The sequence below is a fragment of the Salmo trutta genome, chromosome 12 (genome assembly GCF_901001165.1).
Source record: "Salmo trutta chromosome 12, fSalTru1.1, whole genome shotgun sequence".
In the NCBI taxonomy this organism is placed as follows: Eukaryota; Metazoa; Chordata; class Actinopteri; order Salmoniformes; family Salmonidae; genus Salmo; species Salmo trutta.
The window spans coordinates 76724238-76747623 of NC_042968.1; the positions used below are offsets into that span (position 1 = coordinate 76724238).

General features: G+C 41.8%; 1 protein-coding gene across 1 annotated transcript in view; it reads left to right on the top strand.

Annotated features, from left to right (window-relative positions):
- The first annotated feature begins 3517 nt into the window (after nt 1-3517).
- Nucleotides 3518-23386, top strand: part of LOC115202615 (protein mono-ADP-ribosyltransferase PARP14) — a 37629-nt gene continuing 17760 nt past the window's right edge. The window contains exons 1-2 of the mRNA XM_029766705.1: nt 3518-3810; nt 3975-4084. Of these exons, the coding sequence (XP_029622565.1) occupies nt 3627-3810; nt 3975-4084 (294 nt within the window). The 5' untranslated portion in view covers nt 3518-3626. The remainder of the gene's footprint in view (nt 3811-3974; nt 4085-23386) is intronic.

Here is a 23386-nt window from a genome sequence, read left to right on the forward strand (position 1 = left end):
CAGCAGATTGTTTTTATGAGGTAAAAGTTCATCATCAGACAGGGATTCGGGTATTCCTTCAACAAACATGATTTTTATTTTCTTCAACAGTTCATCATACAAAGGCTGATAACACGAATAACACCACACAATATTGTCAGGCTTCTGAGATAACACATGTTCAGAATTCTCTAAAATACTTTAAAAAAAAAAGTTTTACCACTGTTGGAGGGGCCTGCGAATAAGGCCGAAAATGGTAGTTGCAACCGGGGGTCAAAACCTTCTACAGCAGCCATTATATCTTAAGCTTTAAGACACACTGGGGCTTGTAGCATAAGTCAGTAGCCAAAGGGCAATGTGGTCCCGTCAGGTAAAAGCAGTCTCGTCATAGACTACCCTGAATATTTTAGTAAGTGGTGCATTCCTTAGATGGAAGCCCTTTTTATCCCTAACAATTTTTTTGTAGGAGCTCAAGATCTCCAAGTCACTATTCCGGTCGTTCATAAACCCCTCGACCAAGCGTGTGATTGATTCCAAGTTTACACGCAGGGCATTGTTCTATGCCAGAAGGATAGATCCTGACTGTATTGCCGTAAAGCCCCCATTCGTTTGTGTAGCAAGACATTTCTGGATTTTAGAGCCCTGGAAAAGGCAGTAATAAACCTAGCTTGTTCTATTTCAGGTTTGGGTGTTTCTACATAAGAATTAGAGGAATCAAGAAGGTTGGCAAATTCGCAGAGGAGCAAGTCGTCTACCTCGGGAATGTCATTTAAAACGGTGAAATCATCCGGTTTCGTTATTTTTGGGGGAATGTCCGGCGCGACGAAATCCTCCGCGTGCTCTCGGTGTGTATGGTCTTCTGTGCCGTTATACACCGGGGAGGAGTCTGAAAGAAAATAATATATACAAAATAGATTATTAAACCCCCTATTTGTTTTGAAACACACGCACACACCTCCCGCGCACGCACACACCTTTCCGGGATCCTTTTTTCTCCGGGACAGGCTTGTGGATGTCTCGAAAATGCACAGCCCCTTCGTTAAAAGGTGAGATACAGCTTTAACACCATTTATTTAATTCATAATATTTAGTACAGACCTTTTTAAACATGTAATAATTACTTAAACATTTTTACTGTGCAATATTGAAACATGCAATGTTTTTTATGTATAAACAATGTTTGTACCGCAGGTCAGCCACCATTACCTGGCACATGTAATGTAGGAAAGACATGTTGTTGTAGGAAAGACTATTTGTATAAAATAAGACATTGCATTTCTCCGCGACAGACCGGGGCGAGAGAGAAATGACAGATTCCAGTTCGTTAAGGGGTGAGATACAGCATTAATACCCATTATTTAATTCTAAATCTTTAGTACAGACCTTTTAAAAACATCTCATAATTAATACAAAAACATTTTTTACTGTGCCTTTCTTACAGATAAAGGGCCCCGGTTATAGGGTTGTCCCTGACCCCCCCCCCCAGTTTCCAATTCCCCCTCGTCATAACAGGCTCTCTTGCTCGCAGGATAACCCACACTCGCTCCGTCAAGGCTCCGTAAGTTTTCACTCCATGGATAGATCATACGTCTTGCATGTAGACTCTGGGTATGTCTTAAGGACAGAAGCAGCCAGCGACGTAATTGTTCACGATTTTGGAAAAGACTGTCCAGCTTATTCATCAGGGTTATGAATATAGGGTAATCAATCCATGTAAAGCTAAACACAGGCATAAAAAAGTTCACATCCTTGCAGGCTTTGGAAAATACATATGAACTGACAGACTTCGTCGCATTTGTACTGTCAAATTGTTCACATACTAAAATTGTCACTTTGGAGTCGGGGCTATAAGCCATTGAAGAGATCCTTATGGCTTTCAAATCATTGCGCCCACCCACAAGCTCTTCCAATGCATAGCCTGGCACGGTTGTACCACTCAGGGCCTGTTCAATTTTACAGAGTACTAGCCGTATCTTAAGCCATTCTCTCATACGCAGCGCAGGATAAAAACTCCCGGGCTTTGCATGATAAAGGGGGTTGGGACCGCAGTCTGTGAAAATCTTCACAGTTGAATCCTCCGGTTGGAATATGTAAGTCATATGGCCATCACTCGTATCCAAGACTCCTTTAAAACATTCCGGTGCCTGACCCAATAGGTCCTCGATGCTTTTATCATCGGCCTCGCGACAAGAGGCGCATAGTACCCTGAGAATTGGCCTAGGAGACATTTTTCTGTTTAATGTTCAGGGTTTTATTTTTAAAATCTTGTTTAGTGTTCTGGGGCCGCATGTGTTGTTCTGGGTCTTATTTAATACTTTTTTCCCTCACTGTAGATATACAGTGCCAGTCAAAAGTTTGGACACACCAAACTATTTTCTACATTGTAGAATAATAATGAAGACATCAAAACTGAAATGAAATAACAAAAAGTGTTAAACAACTCAAAATATATTTATTATTTGGAGATATTTTATATATGAGATTCTTCAAAGTAGCCACCCTTTGACTTGATGACACCTTTGCACACTTGGCATTCTCTAAACCCGCTTCATGAGGTAGTCACCTGGAATGCATTTCAATTAACAGGTGTGCCTTGATAATTTTTTTACTTTCGTTTTTCTGGATTTTTTGTTGTTATTCTGTCTCTCACTGTTCAAATAAACCTACCATTAAAATTATAGACGGATCATTTCTTTATCAGTGGGCAAACGTACAAAATCAGCAGGGGATCAAATACGTTTTTCCTCACTGTACATATACACCCACGTGGGTGTGAACGTTTTCAAAGCCACACACACCCCAACTAACCAATTTCTCTTGTGTAGAGAGAGAGATACAGACAGATATTTCATTAAATGTACATTCTAAAACCCGAAATATATATTTTCTCTCTCTCTTTCTTTCTTTTAACAGCCCCACCCCAGCCTTTGTCCATGCTGTCCCTCCCTCCACTGTGCCATATTTCCCTCTGTGCCTTATAAGGTAGTCCTACACCTGTGACTCAGACTACTGAGGGTTTACTGCCAGGAAAATGAGTGCAGCGCAGCAGTTAACTAGTGTAGCAAATTTGGGGGGTACCTCCGACGAGGACTCGAACCTGGATCCAGCGACTGTCAATCTGTTTTTCTGTGTGAAGAGCCATGGAAAGAGAATGATTTATGCAGAGAGACAGAGGATTCCTTCATTGCTCCAGCTCTCAGAAAATTCCAGCAAAGTTATTACCTGAGGCATAGTGTTATCTGCTGGTGAACATGTGTACCTTCACTCCCGTAAGGTTCTGTCCATTGGGACATCTTGCCAATGTGTCTGTGATCACGTTCACTCTCCCCAAGAGCATTAACTAACATTCATTATTTTTGTTAATGGTTAAGCAGGTGAATATATAATGACTATAAATCGTTTCCATTCGCCATTTGTTTTAAACAACACTTTCTAAAGTTAAACACATTACTTGAGAAAAGTATAGGCTAACAGGTTTATATACCTCACTGCCTACTCACATAAGGCGTGGTTATAGGATCAGTAGGTCCATTGTAGACACGATTTCCTCCTCAACCGAGCCTGAAACGAAAGTGAAACAGTGGATGCAGTGAAATAGGACGACGCGTTTCATACCCAAACAGTATTCGCATGAGAGGGGAGAAACGATGGCTGAATATCCTTATCCCATCACTGTAGACGTCAGTTGGACAAAGTCTGTCTCTAAAGGGATTCAGAACAAGCTTCAGATTTATTTTCAAAGTAAAAAGAAGTCGAGTGGAGGGGACTGCTTGGTGCTCTACGAGGATCAACGTCCCACTAGAGCAACTGTTAATTTCAAATCTGACGATGGTAAACAGATCACCACGGATGAAGATTTGTATCGTATAGTTGTCATTTTCATGCCTACTGTAGGATATCATAATAGTGAAATAGTGTCAACCATACAAATGTAAATATGTACAAGTGACTTCCGGTAAAGTGACGTGTGCCTGATGTCGCATTTGTCTCCACAGTCAGGGAAAGGGTCCTATCGAGGGATAACCACGAAATTACTGTAGACAATGAAACGGTGAAGTTGCGCTTGTCATCGGGGGAAAATCTGGAAGAGGCTTGCTCTCCGTCGGTGAGTAGTTCATGTCAGTGGTTCCCAAACCTTTTATAGTCCTGTACCCCTTCAAACATTCAACCTCCAGCTGAGGATCCCCTCTAGCACCAGGGTCAGAGCAATCTCAAATGTTGTTTTTTTGTAAGCCTACCGCACGCACACTATATGATACATTTATTTAACATAAGAATAAGGTGTGAGTTGTCGTCACCACCCGGCTCGTGGGAAGTGACAAAGAGCTCTTAAAGGACCAGGGCACAAATAATAATAAAATAATCAATAATTTTGCTCTTTATTTAACCATCTTAAAACCTTATTTGTTCATGAATAACTCACCACAGGTTAATGAGAAGGGTGTGCTTGAAAAGATGCACATAACTCTGCAATGTTGGGTTGTATTGGAGAGAGTCTCAGTCTAAAATTATTTTCCACACAGCCTGTGCCTGTATTTAGTTTTCATGCTAGTGAGGGCTGAGAATCAACTCTCACATAGGTACATGGTTGCAAAGGGCATCAGTGTCATAACAGCACGATTTGCCAAGGCAGGATACTCTGAGAGCAGCCCAATCCAGAAATCTGGCAGTGGCTTCTGATTAAATTACATTTTCACAGAACTGCTTGTTGCAATTTCGATGAGGCTCTCAGTTGTTTGTGTCATCCATTTCAGGAAAGTACCTTTGTAATTACTCACCCAACTCACTCAGTTGCTTCGCTATATCATATTTTACATTTTCCATAAGCTTGAGTTCATTTGCACACAAAAAGCCATACAATGATGGAAAGACCTGTGTGTTGTCCTTGTTAATGCAGACAGAGAAGAGCTCCAACTTCTTAATCATAGACTCAATTTTGTCCCGCACATTGAATATAGTTGCGGAGAGTCCCTGTAATCCTAGATTCATATCGTTCAGGCGAGAACAAACATCACCCAGATAGGCCAGTCGTGTGAGAAATTCGTCATCAAGCAAGCGGTCAGACAAGTGAAAATTATGGTCAGTAAAAGAACATTTTAAGCTAGTCTCTCAATTAAAAAAAACTTGTCAATACTTTGCCTCTTGATAACCAGCGCAGTTCTGTATGTTGTAAAAGCGTTACATGGTCCCTGCCCATATCATTGCATAGTGCAGAAAATAGACGAGAGTTCAGGGGCCTTGCTTTAACAAAGTTAACCATTTTCACTGTAGTGTCCAAAACGTTTCAAGCATTCCCTTCTCGGTGGATTCTGCAGTGTACCCAAGTGGCGTTGGGAGCAACTGCTTGCACGCGCGTTACCACTCCACTATGTCTCCCTGTCATGGCTTTTGCACCATCAGTACAGAATACAAACACGAGCAGCAGCTACGTTTGGCTCCATATGGACCGTGAGTGGAATTCCCGTGAGAAAGTAACGGTTAATGTGAATGGATGTTATATATTTAACTAGGCTACCTGTATTTGACATTGTGTTGGTATTTCGCTGAACACTAGATGGTTTAATTATATTTTTGGCAGTGAAACGAGGCTACTCAGGCGAGATAAAAAACCTCACCCAAATGTATAGCCCCATTGAAAAATATAAATGGACTGTTAGAAAATGTGAAAAAAGTCAAAAATTAAAATAAAAAAGGATGTGAGCATATATATTAATTTGAGTTGTCTCTTCGTTAATTCATCTGCCCCCCTTCCCCCTTCATAAAAAACAATGTACAAAAAATATATTTTCAGCCCGGGCCTGATATTCTAACAAGCTGACCAGTCTAACTGCCCGTCCGCATGTTGATTTTGTCCACCCACACCTGACACGATTAGGACATGCAGGTTGAAATATCAAAACGAACTCTGAACCAACAATGTTAATTTGGGGACAGGTCGAAAAGCATTAAACATTTATGGCAATTTAGCTTTTTTGTCCTGGGATTTAAACATTGGGTTGTTATTTTACTTTAATGTAGGAGAATAACACATTTGGACCTGGTAAAAGATAATACAAACAAAAAACATGCGTTTTCAAAATACTTTCCCCATCATCTTTGAAATGCAAGAGAAAGGCCATACATTCAGATAGAATTGTAGGTGTAACATAGATGTTGTCCACAAGATGGCAGCAGTGTGTGTGCAACGTTTCAGACTGATCCGGTGAAGAATTACATTACTTCAAAACATTTTGTATGAAGTCTGCCAGTAGTTTGCCCAAATGTGCCGAATTGGTACATTTATTCATTTTCAAGTACATGACTATAGAGATCATGCAAAAATGCTATCGTAATAAAAAAAGTTTACACACTCCCAGGAATGTCATACATGATGGATCATTAGCTTCCCGACAGAAAATACACTAAGCTTCCCACATCTAGATGGCCGGGCGGGGGATGTGGAGCCAGAGACAGCAGTGGGGTCAAACTGTAGAACCAGTTCCTACATTTGAAAATAAAGCTTTAAGGATAGCGATCCCGTAGAGAATAAAGTGCATTACTACCACCAACTGGACTGGAATCTGGACCACAGTTCATTTTTCAATCACCCACGTGGGTATATGCTCCTAAAAATCAATAAGGAGATGGGAGAGGCGGGACTTCCAGCACATCAAGAGTCACAAATAGAACCAAGTTATATTTTAGCGCCTGACTACACAGCCGCTTGTGAGTAGTGTGGGTGCAATGATTGAATAACATGTATGTGTACATTTATTTTGCAAAGCTCGCACACGCTACTCGAGCGGTGTGGTCAGCATGTAACATGCTAACCAGACCGCTTGCGCGGGTTCGTCCACCATCGCGCACATGTTGATTTTGTCCACCCACACCAGACGCAATCAGGACACGTAGGTTGAAATATCAAAACGAACTCTGAACCAAATCAAAGCAAATCAAAAAATAATATATTTTCCCTGTGTAGTGAAATGCTCCAACAGTGTAGTAGTATCTAAAAATGATTCACAGCAATACACGTCAATCTAAAAGTAAAAGAATGGAATTAAGAAATATATCAATATTAGTTTGAGCAATGTCGGAGTGGCATTGACTAAAATACAGTAGAATAGAATACAGTATATACTGTCAGACTTGAGTCACAAATATGATGACTTGCAACTCGACTTTGACACCAATGACTCGTGACTTAACTTGGACTTGAGCCTTTTGACTCGAACTGACTTGATACCCTCCCCAAGCCCAGGAACGTCGGCGAGTAAATTCAGATGGAGCCCTTGGAAAGATGATAGCCCAAATTATTATTTTCGGATATAAAGACTACGCTGTATCAACAAAAACAGATTGCAACTTGCAAAACATGCAGGAAGAAAATTACAGACTGAGGCGCAACAACTTCCAACTTTGTTCGACATTTGAAGCTGCACAAAGAACGATAAGTCATGGCTAATATAGCCAACAGCTATATCATTCATAACTTTGCCAGTGTAGCATGTTGGCTAATGTAACGTTAAATCAATGAGCCTCCACACAGTCAGTCAGTATGGGAACGTGATCATTGCACCCAAGATTGAGCTACAACTGGCTAGGCAGTTGGTAGCCTAAATCCTGCCTGATGTTACTGCTGTTCCTAAAGCCATTCTCATGGCTACCCATGTATTTCCATGGAAATATAAAGTTTATTTGGAAAGTAATAAATATATTTTTAAAAGCATTCATGATTTGCGTAAATGTAATATGCTAACTATTGGAGGTAGATGTTTAGAAGCCTCTTGGACCTAGACTTGGCGCTCCAGTACCGCTTGCCGTGTGGTAGCAGAGAAAACAGTCTATGACTAGGGTGGCTGGAGTCTGACCATTTTTAGGGCCTTCCTCTGACACTGCCTGGTATAGAGGTCCTGGGTGGCAGGAAGCTTGGCCCCAGTGATGTACTGGGCCGTTCGCACTACCATCTGTAGTGCCTTGCGGTCGGAGGCCGAGCAGTTGCCATACCAGGCGGTGATGCAACCAGTCAGGATGCTCTCAATGGTGCAGCTGTAGAACCTTTTGAGGATCTGAGGACCCATGCCAAATCTTTTCAGTCTCCTGACGGGGAATAGGTTTTGTGCTTGGACCATGTTAGTTTGTTGGTGATGTGGACACCAAGGAACTTGAAGCGCTCAACCTGCTCCACTGCAGCCCCGTCAATGAGAATGGGGGTGTGCTCGGTCCGCTTTTTCCTGTAGTCCATAATCATCTCCTTTGTCTTGATCACGTTGAGGGAGAGGTTTTTGTCCTGGTACCACACGGCCAGGTCTCTGACCTCCTCCCTATAGGCTGTCTCGTCGTTGTCGGTGATAAGACCTACCACTGTTGTGTCATCGGCAAATTTAATGGTGTTGGAGTTGTGCCTGGCCGTGCAGTCATGAGTGAACAGGGAGTACAGGAGGGGACTGAGCACGCACCCCTGAAGGGCCCCTGTGTTGAGGATTAGTGTGGCAGATGTGTCGTTACCTACCCTTACCACCTGGGGGGCGGCCCGTCAGGAAGTCCAGGATCCAGTTGCTGAGGGAGGTGTTTAGTTCCAGGGTCCTTAGCTTATTGATGAGCATTTAGGGCAAAACATTAATTTAAACATTATTAAAGTGACTAGTGTTGCATTAAAGTGGCCAGTGATTCCAAGTTTTTGTATATAGGGCAGCAGCCTTCAAGGTGCATGGTTGCGTAACCGAAGCCGGCTAGTAATGGCTATTTAACCTCTTACATCTAGAGACGTTCCGCTAGCGGAACACCTGCTCCAATATCCAATGATAGGCGTGGCGCGAATTACAAATTCCTCGAAAATACAAAAACTTCAATTTTTCAAACATATGACTATTTTACAGCATTTTAAAGACAAGACTCTCCTTTATCTAACCACACTGTCCGATTTCAAAAAGGCTTTACAGCGAAAGCAAAACATTAGATTATGTCAGCAGAGTACCCAGCCAGAAATAATCAGACACCCATTTTTCAAGCTAGCATATAATGTCACAAAAAACAAAACCACAGCTAAATGCAGCACTAACCTTTGATGATCTTCATCAGATGACACGCCTAGGACATTATGTTATACAATACATGCATGTTTTGTTCAATCAAGTTCATATTTATATCAAAAAACAGCTTTTTACATTAGCATGTGACGTTCAGAACTAGCATTCCCACCGAACACTTCCGGTGAATTTACTAAATTACACACGATAAACGTTCACAAAAAACCTAATTATTTTACGAATTATAGACACAGAACTCCTTTGTGCAATCGAGGTGTCCGATTTTAAAATAGCTTTTCGGTGAAAGCACATTTTGCAATATTCTGAGTAGATAGCCCAGCCATCACGGCTAGCTATTTTGACACCCACCAAGTTTGACCCTCACCAAACTCCGATTTACTATTAGAAAAGTTTGATTACCTTTGGTGTTCTTCGTCAGAATGCACTCCCAGGACTGCTACTTCAATAACAAATGTTGGTTTGGTTCAAAATAATCCATAGTTATATCCAAATAGCGGCGTTTTGTTCGTGCGTTCAAGACACTATCCAAGGGTGACGAATGGTTACGCGCCCGACGCGTTTCGTGACAAAAAATGTCTAAATATTCCATTACCGTACTTCGAAGCATGTCAACCGCTGTTTAAAATCAATTTTTATGCAATTTCTCTCGTAAAAAAGCGATAATATTCTGACCGGGAGTGGTTGTTTTCGTTCAAAGAGAGAGAAAGTAAACATGGAGTCGACTCGTGCACGAGCCTCAGTCTCATAGTACTCTCACCGGCCACTATCCAAACGCGCTAATATTTTTCAGCCAGGGCCTGCAAAGCCACGATTCAGCTTTTTGCCGCCTTCTGAGAGCCCATGGGAGCCGTAGGAAGTGTCACGTAACAGCAGAGATCCCCTGTTTTGGATAGAGATATTCAAGAAGGCCAAGAAATGGTCAGACAGGGTACTTCCTGTACAGAATCTTCTCAGGTTTTGGCCTGCCAAATGAGTTCTGTTATACTCACAGTCACCATTCAAACAGTTTTAGAAACTTTGGAGTGTTTTCTATCCTAAGCTAATAATTATATGCATATTCTAGTTTCTGGGCAGGAGTAATAATCAGATAAAATCGGGTCAGTTTTTTATCCGACCGTGAAAATACTGCCCCCTATCCATAACAGGTTAACAGTCTGATGGCCTTAAGATAGAAGCTGTTTTTCAATCTCTCGGTCCCAACGTTGATGCAACAGGACTGACCTCACCTTCTGGATGATAGCGGGGTGAACAGGCCATGGCTCAGGTGGTTGATGTCCTTGATGATCTTTTTGGTCTTCCTGTGACATCAGGTGCTGTAGATGTCCTGGAGGGCAGGTAGTTTGCCCCCGTTGATGCGTTGGGCAGATCACACCACCTTCTGGAGAGCCTTGCGGTTGAGGGTGGGGCAGTTGCCGTACCAGGCGGTGATACAGCCCGACAGGATGCTCTCAATTGTGCATCTGTAAAAGTTTGTGAGGGTTTTAGGTGACAAGCCAAATTACTTCAGCCTCCTGAGGTTGAAGAGACGCTGTTGCACCTTCTTCACCACACTGTCTGCGTGGGTGGACCATTTCAGATCGACAGTGATGTGTACGCCGAGGAACTTGACGTTTTCCACCTTCTGCACTGTCCCGTCAATGTAGATAGGGGCATGCTCCCTCTGCTGTTTTCTGAAGTCCACGATCAGCTCCTTTGTTTTGTTGACGTTGAGTGAGAGGTTATTGTCCTGGCACCACTCTCCCAAGGCCTTCACCACCTCCCTGTAGGCTGTCTCGTCATTGTTGGTAACTATATTAATTTGGGGTCATGTCAATAAGCAGTAAACATTTATGGCAATTTAGCTAGCAAGCTTCCTGTTGCTAGCTCATTTGTCCTGGGATATAAACATTGGGTTATTATTTTACCTGAAATGGACAAGGTCCTCTACTCCGACAATTCATCCGCAGATAAAAGTGTAAACCGAGTTTGTTTTTAGTAATATCTCCTCCTTCAGGCTTCTTCTTTTTCTGACCTCATATGGCGGTAGGCAACCAACTTTTAGGTGCATTACCACTACCAACTGGACTGAAGTGTGGACCTCAGTTCATCTCTCAATCACCCACGTGGGCATATGCTCCTAAAAGCCAATGAGGAGATGGAATGTGGGTATATGCTCCTCAAAACCAAGAAGGAGATGGGAGAGGCAGGACTTGCCATGTGTCAAGCGTCACAAATAGAACCAAGTTCTAGTTCAGCGCCTGGCTACACAGACGCTCGTTGATGTGCAAGCAGTGTGGGTGCAATGATTGAATAACATGTATGTGTACATTTATTTTGCAACGCTTGCACACACATGCTGACCACACTGCTCGCATTGCAAGAGTTGTTTCGGGTTGGGCCGGCCTGAGTTTATGGTTTGCTCAACGGTTACATGCACACAATAATGCGATTATTATAGATAATCAGATTAATATAACAGTTTGAATAAAACGTTTACATGTTTTGCAAGAAAAACGATTACCCTAATTATCCTGTTTACATCTAAAATCAGGTGACTTGATGGCACTCTGATAAATGCAGAAAATCGCCAATCAAAATAAACGTTCTACCACAGTGACCATGTTAATTTTGGCAAACATATATGATTCTGAGTTCAGACATATAAAGTTTGTATGTGAAAACTACTTCTAAGACGCATATATTCAGTTGTTCTGAACTCAATTTGCGCTATAGAGTTACAGTAGGCTCGCTCCTGTGCTGCTAGCACATCCATTAATCAAATATACCGCTGGAATGCAGATTAAGGTGTTTACATCTCCTAATAATTCAAAAGATTGCAATGAAAAAAAGGTGTTTTAATCGACGTGTGCTTAGATTTTGACCTTACGCCGGTAAGATAAGCTACGCCATTTAAAATAAGCTACGCCGTTTAAGATAAGCAGAGTAAGGTGTTTAAATGACTATTACAATCTGCCTACTGCCATAATCAGTTTAATATCGAATTACTACTGTGCATGTAAACATAGTGTTATTGTTTGAGACCAACGCGTGACCGTGGTTGTGTGAAAGGTGCCCATGTATCTATCACAGAACTAGAATGAGATACACTTTCTATGATCTCTCTCCATCTCTCTGCTCTGATAGACATGAGCCTGCAACTCTCATCTCTCCAGTGTTGCACTTCATTTTTTATTTCCTTATAGAATCCTAGCATCGCAAAGGGTTCTGGAGGAGCTGCAGCACCCCTGATGAATTTAAATACATTTGCCAAAGTCATATAATTACTGCTGTCTGCTCAGAAATAAATGAAAAAATTCAGAATAGCCTACTACACCATGAGAAGGTTAGCCACAGAGGATCAATAGTTTATTTATTTAAAAATAGCCCAGCTGTGGAGTGTAGGCCAATAACAAGGCATAGCCTACAGTCGGGAACGCGCAGGAAATCTGTCAGTGAAATAACAGGATGAAGTCTAAACAGGCCTTTCACCATGTTTCAAATACAATAACAGTAAAACACAGGCTGCAAAGTAAATGGCTTCTGCTGAAAGAGTAGACTTTAATCTGTTTGCTGTAGGCTACTAAAATATTTCATAGACTTCCAAATATAGTTTTTTACAGCCATCACCAGCGAGTATATTTTTTGGAGTAGTCTATTTACCACTACAAACCGATGCAGGCACTGGGACAACACTCAATGAGCTGTATGGAGCCATGAGCAACCGGGAGAATGCACACCCAGAAGCGCCTAGTCGTTAATGCAATCTGTTTTACCTGATTTCCACCAGCATGTGACATGTGCAACCAGAGGAAAAAAACTCAAGACCACCTTTACTCCACACAAAGCTCTCCCTCGCCCTCCATTTGGCAAATCTGACCATATTTATATCGTCCTGATTCTTACTTACAAGCAAAAACTCAAGCAGGAAGTACCAGTGACTCGCTCAATACGGAAGTGGTCAGATGACGCAGATGCTAAGCTACAGGATTGTTTTGCTAGCACAGACTGGAAAATGTTCCGGGATTCATCCGATGGCATTGAGGAGTACACTACATCAGTCACCGGCTTAATCAAAAAGTGCATTGACGACGTCGTCCCCACAGTGACCATACGTACAGATCCCAACCAGAAGCCATGAATTACAGGCAACATCCGGACTGAACTGAAGGCTAGAACAGGGACACTAATCTGGACGCTTATAACAATTCCCGCTATGCCCTCCAACAAACCATCAAACAGGCAAAGTGTCAATACAGGACTAAGACTGAATCCTACTACACCGGCTCTGATGCTCGTCGGATGTGGCAGGGCTTGCAAACTATTTCAGATTACAAAGGGAAACCCAGCTGCGAGCTGCCCAGTGACGCAAGCCTACCAGGTGAGCTAAATGCCTTCTATGCTCGCTTCAAGGCAAGCAACACTGAACCATGCATGAGAGCACTAGCTGTTCCGGATGACTGTGTGATCACGCTCTTCATAGCCAATGTTAAATAGGACAACATTCATAAGGCCGCAGGGTGAGACGGATTACCAGGACGTACACTCAAAGCATGCGCTGACCAACTGGCAAGTGTCTTCACTGAAATCTTCGACCTCTCCTTGACCGAGTCTGTAATACCTACATGTTTCCAGCAGACTACCATAGTCTCTGGACCCAAGAACGTCAACGTAATCTGCCTAAATAACTACCACCCCGTAGCACTCACGTCTGTAGCCATGAAGTGCTTTGAAAGGCTGATCATGGCTCACATCGCTCACTCTGGATAGAGCCACCAGAGGCTTCTCCCATGCATTCACTGCCCAACAACGTGCAAACGAATGTTCACTAAAAATAGCTTGGATATTGGATCAACACCAAAAGCCATTTACTGACAGGGGAGTGGTGATGGAGTGTATGAATGCTGTCGCTGAAACTTTACTGGTAAACAAAAAGACGAGCTGTGTGAAAAGATAAAGCAAATCCCAATGTCACGTACAACAACAGCAAGAAAGAGTGAAATTCTAACAGAGGAGGTATTAAAACTTGTTATGGATAGGGGGCAGTATTTTCACGGCTGGATAAAAAAACGTACCCGATTTAATCTGGTTATTACTCCTGCCCAGAAACTAGAATATGCATATAATTAGTAGCTTTGGATAGAAAACACTCCAACGTTTCTAAAACTGTTTGAATGGTGTCTGTGAGTATAACAGAACTCAAATGGCAGGCCAAAACCTGAGAAGATTCTGACCATTTCTTGGCCTTCTTTGTCATCTCTATCCAAAACAGAGGATCTCTGCTGTAACGTGACACTTTCTAAGGCTCCCATAGGCTCTCAGAAGGCGCCAGAACGTTGAATGATGACTCTGCAGTCTCTGGCTGAAAAACAGTAGCGCATTTGGATAGTGGTCGATCTGAGAACAATGAGACGGGTGCGCGCATGCACGTGAAAAGGCCATTTTACATTTTCAGTCTTTGAACGAAAACGACTCCCGGTCGGGATATTATCGCTATTTTACGAGAAAAATCGCATAAAAATTGATTTTAAACAGCGTTTGACATGCTTCGAAGTACGGTAATGGAATATTTTGAATTTTTTTGTCACGATACGTGTCCACGCGTCACCCTTCGTTACCCTTCGGATAGTGCCTTGAACGCACGAACAAAACGCCGCTATTTGGATATAACTATGGATTATTTGGGACCAAACCAACATTTGTTATTGAAGTAGAAGTCCTGGGAGTGCATTCTGACGAAGAACAGCAAAGGTAATCCAATTTTTCTTATAGTAAATCTGAGTTTGGTGAGTACGAAACTTGGTGGGTGTCAAAATAGCTAGCCTGTGATTGCCGGGCTATCTACTCAGAATATTGCAAAATGTGCTTTCACCGAAAAGCTATTTTAAAATCGGACACCGCGATTGCATAAAGGAGTTCTGTATCTATAATTCTTAAAATAATTGTTATGTTTTTTGTGAACGTTTATCGTGAGTAATTTAGTAAATTCACCGGAAGTGTTCGGTGGGAATGCTAGTCACATGCTAATGTAAAAAGCTGGTTTTTGATATAAATATGAACTTGATTGAACAAAACATGCATGTATTGTATAACATAATGTCCTAGGAGTGTCATCTGATGAAGATCATCAAAGGTTAGTGCTGCATTTAGCTGTGGTTTTGGTGACATTATATGCTAGCTTGAAAAATGGGTGTCTGATTATTTCTGGCTGGGTACTCTGCTGACATAATCTAATGTTTTGCTTTCGTTGTAAAGCCTTTTTGAAATTGGAAAGTGTGGTTAGATTAACGAGAGTCTTGTCTTTAAAATGGTGTAAAATAGTCATATGTTTGAGAAATTGAAGTAATAGCATTTCTAAGGTATTTGAATATCGCGCCACGGGATTACACTGGCTGTTGAGTAGGTAAAGGTTAAACATTAATGGTTTGGACCTTTGGGGGGAGAAAATGTTAGTCACTGGACCTCATTGAATTCTAATTGTGCACCCCTGCCCTAGACCCACTACAATTCGCATACCTCCCCAAGAGATCCACAGATGATGCAATCTCTATTGCGCTCCACACTGCCCTTTCCCACGTGGACAAAAGGAACACCTACGCGAGAATGCTGTTGGCTGACTACAGCTCATTGTTCAACACCATTGTGCCCTCAATGCTCATTGCTAAGCTAAGGACCCTGGGACTAAACACCTCCCTCTGCAACTGGATCCTCGACTTCCTGACGGGCCATCCCCAGGTGGTAAGGGTAGGCAACAACACATCTGCCACGCTGATCCTAAACACGAGGGTCCCTTAAGGGTGCGTGCTTAGTCCACTCTTGTACTCTCTGTTCATCCACAACTGCGTGGCCATGCACGACTTCAACACTATCATTACGTTTGGCGACGACACAATGACTACGATGTGACAGCCTATAGGGAGGAGCCGAGGAGGGTCAGAGACCTGGCAAGTGGTGCAAGGACAACAACCTCTCCCTCGAGCAAAACAAAAGAGTTAATCGCGAACTACAGGAAAAGGAGGGCCGAGCATGCCCCCATTCCCATCGATGGGGCTGTAGTAGAGCAGGTCGAGAGCTTCAAGTTCCTTGGTGTCCACATCACTAACAAACTATCATGGTCCAAACACACCAAGACAGTCGTGAAGAGGGCACGACAATGCCTATTCCCCCTTAGGAGACTGAAAAGATTTGGCATGAGTCATCAGATCCTCAAAAAGTTCTATAGCTGCACCATCGAGAGCATCCTGACTGGTTGCATCTCCACTTGATTTTGCCACTGCTCGTCATCCGACTGCAAGGCGATAGTGGGTAGTGCGTACGGCCCAGTGCATCACTGGGGCCAAGCTTCCTGTCGCCCAGGACCTCTATACCAGACGGTGTCAGAGGAAGGACCTAAAGATTGTTAAAGTCTCCAGCCACCCAAGTCAGACTGTCCTCTCTGCTACCGCAGGGCAAGCTGTACCGGAGCGCCAAGGCTATGTCCAAAAGGTTCCTTAACAGCGTCTACCCCGAATCCATAAGATTGCTAAACAGTTAATCAAATGGCTACCTAGACTATTTGCATTGACCCTCCCCTTTTTACGCTGCTGCTATTCGCTGTTTATTATCTATGCATAGTCACTTTACCCCTACCTACGTGTGCATATTACCTCAATTACCTTGACTAACCTGTATCCCATACATTGACTGTACTGTATATAGCATTTTTATTGTTATTTAATTGTGTTACCTATTTTTATTATTTATGATAGTATTTTTGTTTATTTTCTTGCAAATCTTTTCTTACAAATTATTATTTTATTCAGCGTTGTTGGTTGAGTGTTGTACATAAGGTTGTATTCAATACTTGACAAATACAATTAGATTTGATTTCATAATTACCAGCTAGCTAGATGTTAATGGTATTCATCTAGCTAGCCAGCTAGTTGAACATGCAAAACAAAAATGTTGAAATCTAAAATCCAATTGCTAGCTAGCTATTTAGCTATCTTTTTTTGTTGCTATTTAGCTATCATTTCATCGTGGCTAGCTAGTCAACTTAGCCTGTGTTCCTATAACATACCATGAGTTTTGATCAGCTTGCTAGTCGACTATCATTCGCACCACAGTGGCTATTTTTGGGAGCGAACTAGTTAAATTATCATCAGGTCACGCATACCTTAGCACATCAGCAATCAACATTAACAGCAAAATGCAACTGGCCAGCTCACCTAGTTGGTTTAACATTTCTTTGTCCCGCAACAAGCCATCTGTAAACAATGGCTCGTTGTGGGGACGAAGCAAGCTATAACGGTACCTGTATGCAACTGTCTAGCTAGCTAGCTATATAGCTAACAATAGCTAGCAATAAAAACAACTTTTAGATACAGTTGAGACAATAACGTATGTACATGTAGCTATCTTGGCATTTTAACTGTAGACTCTTACCGGTGTATGGAGTAGGATGATTCACGGCAGACTGAAACAATTTCAAAATAACCTTTCCCACTCGGCTTCGACCAGTCCAGACTGCTTTACCACAGAAGACTGAGCTGTGTCGATACCAGCAGCTACATTCAGGACAACACTGGTATTGAAAGCTGTAGATAGACTTTGCTTGTAGTCCATGATGAAAATATTTGTAAATCCAATGGATCTTTCAAATATCTGCGGTAGCAGAGAGCAGGATGTACCATTTGACAGAGAAGCCTTGAGTGACAGAATGGGCTGTCTTTCTCGTGAATGTCCCAGCCCCCTCATTAGCTCAACCAATCATGGCTAAGCAAGATTCTGTATTTTCTCTGTGTCTAAACAGCTTTGTGATTTCACATTTTATTTCTATTTACAGGTTACATACAAGTTTGTTATTAAGGCACATGAAAGTTCACATGTTCAATAAGGCATTTCTGCCCCCAAAAAACGTATTTTGATATAAAAAAAAATGTATTTTTAAACTTTCAAATGCTTCTCCTGTTAAGTAGTGATGTCCATCATATGACCAGCTTTCTGTAATGGGTCACATTTGTATTCATTTTTATTATAGATACCCATTAGTTCCAACCAGCTACTCTTCCTGTGTTACAGCAAAATTAAGGCAGTTACTCAATTTTAAAAACATTACAATACATCACAACAGATTTCACAGCACATTATGTGCCCTCAGGTCACTACTCTACTACCACATATCTACAACACACAATCCATGTGTACATGTGTATGTTATCATGTGTGTTTGTGTATATATTCATGTGTATGTGCCTGTGTGTGTCTCTTCACAGTCCCTGCTGTTCCATAAGGTATATTTGTATCTGTTTTTTTAGATACAATTTTACTGCTTGCATGAATTACTTGATGTGGAATAGATTTCCATGTAGTCATGGCTCTATGTAGTACTGTGCGCCTTCCACCTCTGGTGGCATGTCTTGTGGGGTAGACACGGGTGTAAGAGCTGTGTGCTAGTAGTTTAAACAGACAGCTTGGTGCGTTCAACATGTCTATACTTCTCACAAACACAAGTGGTGATGAAGGCAATCTCTCCTCTAATTTGAGCCAGGAGAGATTGACGTGCATATTATTAATGTTAGTTCTCTGTTTACATTTAATTTGAATTGAAGTCCCTCTTTGTGGCACCTGGCCACACGACTGGACAGTAGTCCAGGTGCGATAAAACTATGGCCTGTAGGACCTGCCTTGTTTATAGATAGCATTGTTAAGAAGGAAGAGCAGTGCTTTATTATGGACAGACCTCTACCCATCTTAGCTACATCTGCATCACCATGTTTTGACCATGACAGTTTACAATCCAGGGTTACTCCAAGTAGTTTAGTCTCCTCAACTTGCTCAATTTCCACATTATTCATTACAAGATTTAGTTGAGGTTTAGGGCTGAGTGAATGATTTGTCCAAAATACAATTCTTTTAGTTTTTTAAATATTTAGGACTAACTTATTTCTTGCCACCCATTCAGAAACCGATTGCAGCACTTTGTTACATAGACACACAGGCTTTACTCAGAGCCAGGTCATTAGTAAAAATTTTAAAAAGTAAGGGTTCTAGACAGCTGCCCTGGGGAATGTCTGACTCTACCTGGATTATGTTGGAGAGGCTTCCATCAAATAATAGCTTCTGTGTTCTGTTAGACAGGTAAATCTTTATCCACAATATAGCAGGGGATATGAAGCCATATCATACCCATTTCTAGCAGCAGATTATGATCGATAATGTCAAAAGCTGCACTGAAGTCTAACAAAATAGCTCCCACAATCTTCCTATTATCAACGTCTCCAAGCCAATCATCAGTCATTTGTGTAAGTGCCGTAAATGTTGAATGCCCTTCCCTATAAGCGTGATGAAAATCTGTTGTTAATTTGTATACTGTGAAATAGCACTGAATCTGGTCAAACACAGGGTTGGCAACAGGCTGATTTGGTCAGCTGTTTGAGCCAGTAAAGGGTGCTTTGCTTCTCACAAACACAAGTGGGTAGCAGAATGACTTTTGCTTCCCTCCAGGCCTGAGGGAACACACTTTCATGTAGGCTTAGATTGAAGAGATGGCAAATAGGAGTGGCAATATCGTCCGCTATCATCCTCAGTATCCATCCAAGTTGTCAGACCCAGGTGGCTTGTCATTCTTTATAGACAACAATATTTTTTTCACCTCTTCCACACTCACTTTATGGAATTCACATCATTGGGTGAGTCAGTGGAACTGGAAAGCATTTTTAGGACAATCATTTCCTCCTCATTTTGTAGCCTACAATATGTGTTTCCACACACCTAGCCTAGGCTATTGATGGAGTCAAGAAAAAGTTTTTTTAATTGAAATCAGTTAGCCTGTTGTTGAGATCGTTTGTGCGGTATTAGGTATTAAAAATCTTATGCCAAAGTCTCCAGTCTTGTATAATGACGTACAATTGCATTCATTTGCGTTTATAAAAGGCCACATTTTTCCTGTACCCTAGGCTACAAAATGTTTTCCCCATATGTGCAATAAATATGATGGGAGAAAGAGAGCTGGTTTCAAGCGCAGAGCGCAGCAGGTGTTTATTTGTAAAGGACCACAGGAGAAGGCAGGTAGCTGGGTCCAGGGGCAGGCAGAAGGTCATACACAGGAAATCCGATAGGAAAAAGTACAGGCAGGGAATAGGCAAAAAGCATCGTTACTGAGGATGGCCAAAAACTATCATACACAGCAGGATTATTACGGGAAAAACAGCGCTTCGAATAGAAGTGTGTAACAAAACAATCAATACCTCACAATGATGGGGTGCAAAGAACTGAACTAAATAAATTACATACAGGTGTGTGAACAGGTGATCAGAACTCAGGTGATTGGGATCTAGAGAGTGAGCTGCGTTCAGGGGATCTATGTGTTTGGGATTGTGAGTTGGAAGCAGACATTACAATATGTGCCACTTCTGTGAGTGCCTCTACTGCGCAATGCCACTATGCAAATGCAATGAATGCATGCAATGCTTTATTATAAAGGTGATTTTAAAAAAAAAAAATGCGTAGTGGCATAGCGCAAAGTTCCTCTGGTCACTACCCTCTCTTGCTCACTTGTTCCTGCACCTTCTGATTTACAAATTAAGCACTGCAGTCTACACTATGATGGGGCGAGTTCATAGTGTGGAGTTTACAATGCGTCATGCATGAGCCCCGAGTCCATAACCACTGTTTTGAGTACAGCCATTTTAGCAACCCCTCTGAGTTTCTGTCTGTTCTTTTTATGTCAGATTTGGCACATTCCCAATACTCGCCCTACTTCTGCCACTTGTTGCTGCAGTTCGGCAGCGCACTCAGCAAGTTGTTTATCTCAAGGCTACTATACATATTTATTTGTTTTCTCATTCTATAATTTCCCATCAAATTTTTGTGGTAATTAAATATAATTTCGAATTTATCTGAATGAATTTTCCAAAAATATTTTTACCAGCTCCATACGTTCTCAAAATGAAAAAAAAAAGTGAGGGAGTGCCGCTCAACCGCGTTTGGCAGCACTACAACTCTGCATTTACAGAGTGCTCAGGACCTCAGACTGGGGCGAAGGTTCACCTTCCAACAGGACAACAACCCTAAGCACACAGCTAAGACAACACAGGAGTGGCTTTGGGACAAGTCTCTGAATGTCCTTGAGTGTCCCAGCCAGAGCCCGGACGTTAACCCGATCTAACATCCCTAGAGAGAACTGAAAATTGCTGTGCACCAACGCTCCCCATCCAACCTGACACAGTTAAGAGGATCCACAGAGAAGAATGAGAGAAACTCCACAAATACAGGTGTGGCAAGCTTGTAACGTCATACCCAAGAAGATTCAAGGCTGTAATAATTGCCAAATGTGCTTCAACAAAGTACTGAGTAAAGGGTCTGAATACTTACATAAATGTGATATTTCCGTTTTTAATATTTAATAAATTAGCAAAGAATTCTAACAACTGTTTTTTCTTTGTCATTATGGGGTATTGTGTTTAGAAGGATGAGAAGAAAAAAAACATTCCATCATTTTTAGAATAAGTCTGTAACCTAACAATCTATATATATATATATATATATATATATATATATTTGCTAATTATATATATATATATATAATTGAAGTCAGAAGTTCACATACACCTTAGCCAAATACATTTAAACTCAGTTTTTTATCATTCCTGACATTTAATCCAAGTAAAAATTCCCTGTCTTAGGTCAGTTAGGATCACCAATTTATTTTAAGAATGTGAAATGTCAGAATAATAGTAGAGAGAATGATTTATTTCAGCTTTAATTTCTTACATCACATTCCCAGCGGGTCAGAAGTTTACATACACTCAATTAGTATTTGGTAGCATTGCCTTTGATTTGTTTAACTTGGGTCAAACGTTTCAGGTAGCCTTCCACAAGCTTCCCACAATAAGTTGGGTGAATTTTGGCCCATTCCTCCTGACAGACCTGGTGTAACTGAGTCAGGTTTGTATGCCTCCTTGTTCGCGTATGCTTTTTCAGTTCTGCCCACAAATATTCTGTGGGATTGAGGTCAGGGCTTTGTGATGGTCACTCCAATACCTTGACTCTGTTGTCCTTAAGCTATTTTGCCACAACTTTGGAAGTATGCTTGGTGTAATTGTCCATTTGGAAGACCCATTTGCGACCAAGCTTTAACTTCCTGACTGATGTCTTGAGATGTTGCTTCAATAGAGCTACATAATTTTCCTACCTCATGATGCCATCTATTTTGGGAAGTCCCTCCTTCAAGTACATTTATCTCTTGGAGACAGAACGCGTCTCCTTCCTGAGTGGTATGACAGCTGCGTTGTCCCATGGTGTTTATACTTGCGTACTGTACAGATGAACGTGGTACCTTCAGGCGTTTGGAAATTGCTCCCAAGGATGAAATAGTCTTGTGGTCTACAATTTTTTTCTGAGGTCTTGGGTGATATCTTTTGATTTTCTCATGATGTCAAGCAAAGAGGCATTGAATTTGAAGGTAGGCCTTGAAATACATCCACAGGTATACCTCCAATTGACTCAAATTATGTCAATTAGCCTATCAGAAGCTTCTACAGCCATGACATCCTTTTCTGGAATTTTCAAGCTGTTTAAAGGCACAGTCAACTTAGTGTATGTAAACTTCTGACCCACTGGAATTGTGATACAGGGAATTATAAGTGAAATAATCTGTCTGTAAACAATTGTTGGAAAAATTACTTGTGTCATGCACAAAGTAGATGTCCTAACTGACTTGCCAAAACTATAGTTTGTTAACACGAAATTTGTGGAGTGCTTGAAAAACGAGATTTAATGACTCCAACCTAAGTGTATGTAAACTTCTGACTTCTGACTTCAACTGTATCTATACACTACATGACCAAAGCTGCTAGAACAGCCTCTACTCTTCTCAGAAGGCTTTCCACTAGATGTTGGAGCATTGCTGCGGGGACTTGCTTCTATTCAGCCACAAAATCATTAGTGAGGTCGGGCACCGATGTTGGGCGATTAATCCTGGCTCGCAGTCGGCGTTCCAATTGATGGGGTTGAGGTCAGGGCTCTGTGCAGGCCAGTCAAGTTGTTCCACACCGATCTCGACAAACCATTTCTGTATGAACCTTTCTTTTGCACTGGGGAATTGTCATGCTGAAACAGGAAAGGGCCTTCCCCAAACTGTTGCCACAAAGTTGGAAGCACAGAATCGTCTAGAATGTCATTGTATGCTGTAGCGTTAAGATCTCCCATCACTGGAAGTAAGGGGCCTAGCCCGAACCTTGAAAAACAGCCCCAGACTGTTATTCCTCCTCCACCAAACTTTACAGTTGGCACTATGCATTGGAGCAGATAGCGTTCTCCTGGCATCCGCCAAACCCAGACTTTTCCGTTGGACTGCCAGATGGTGAAGCATGATACATCACTCCAGAGAACGCATTTCCACTGCTCAAGAGACCAACGGA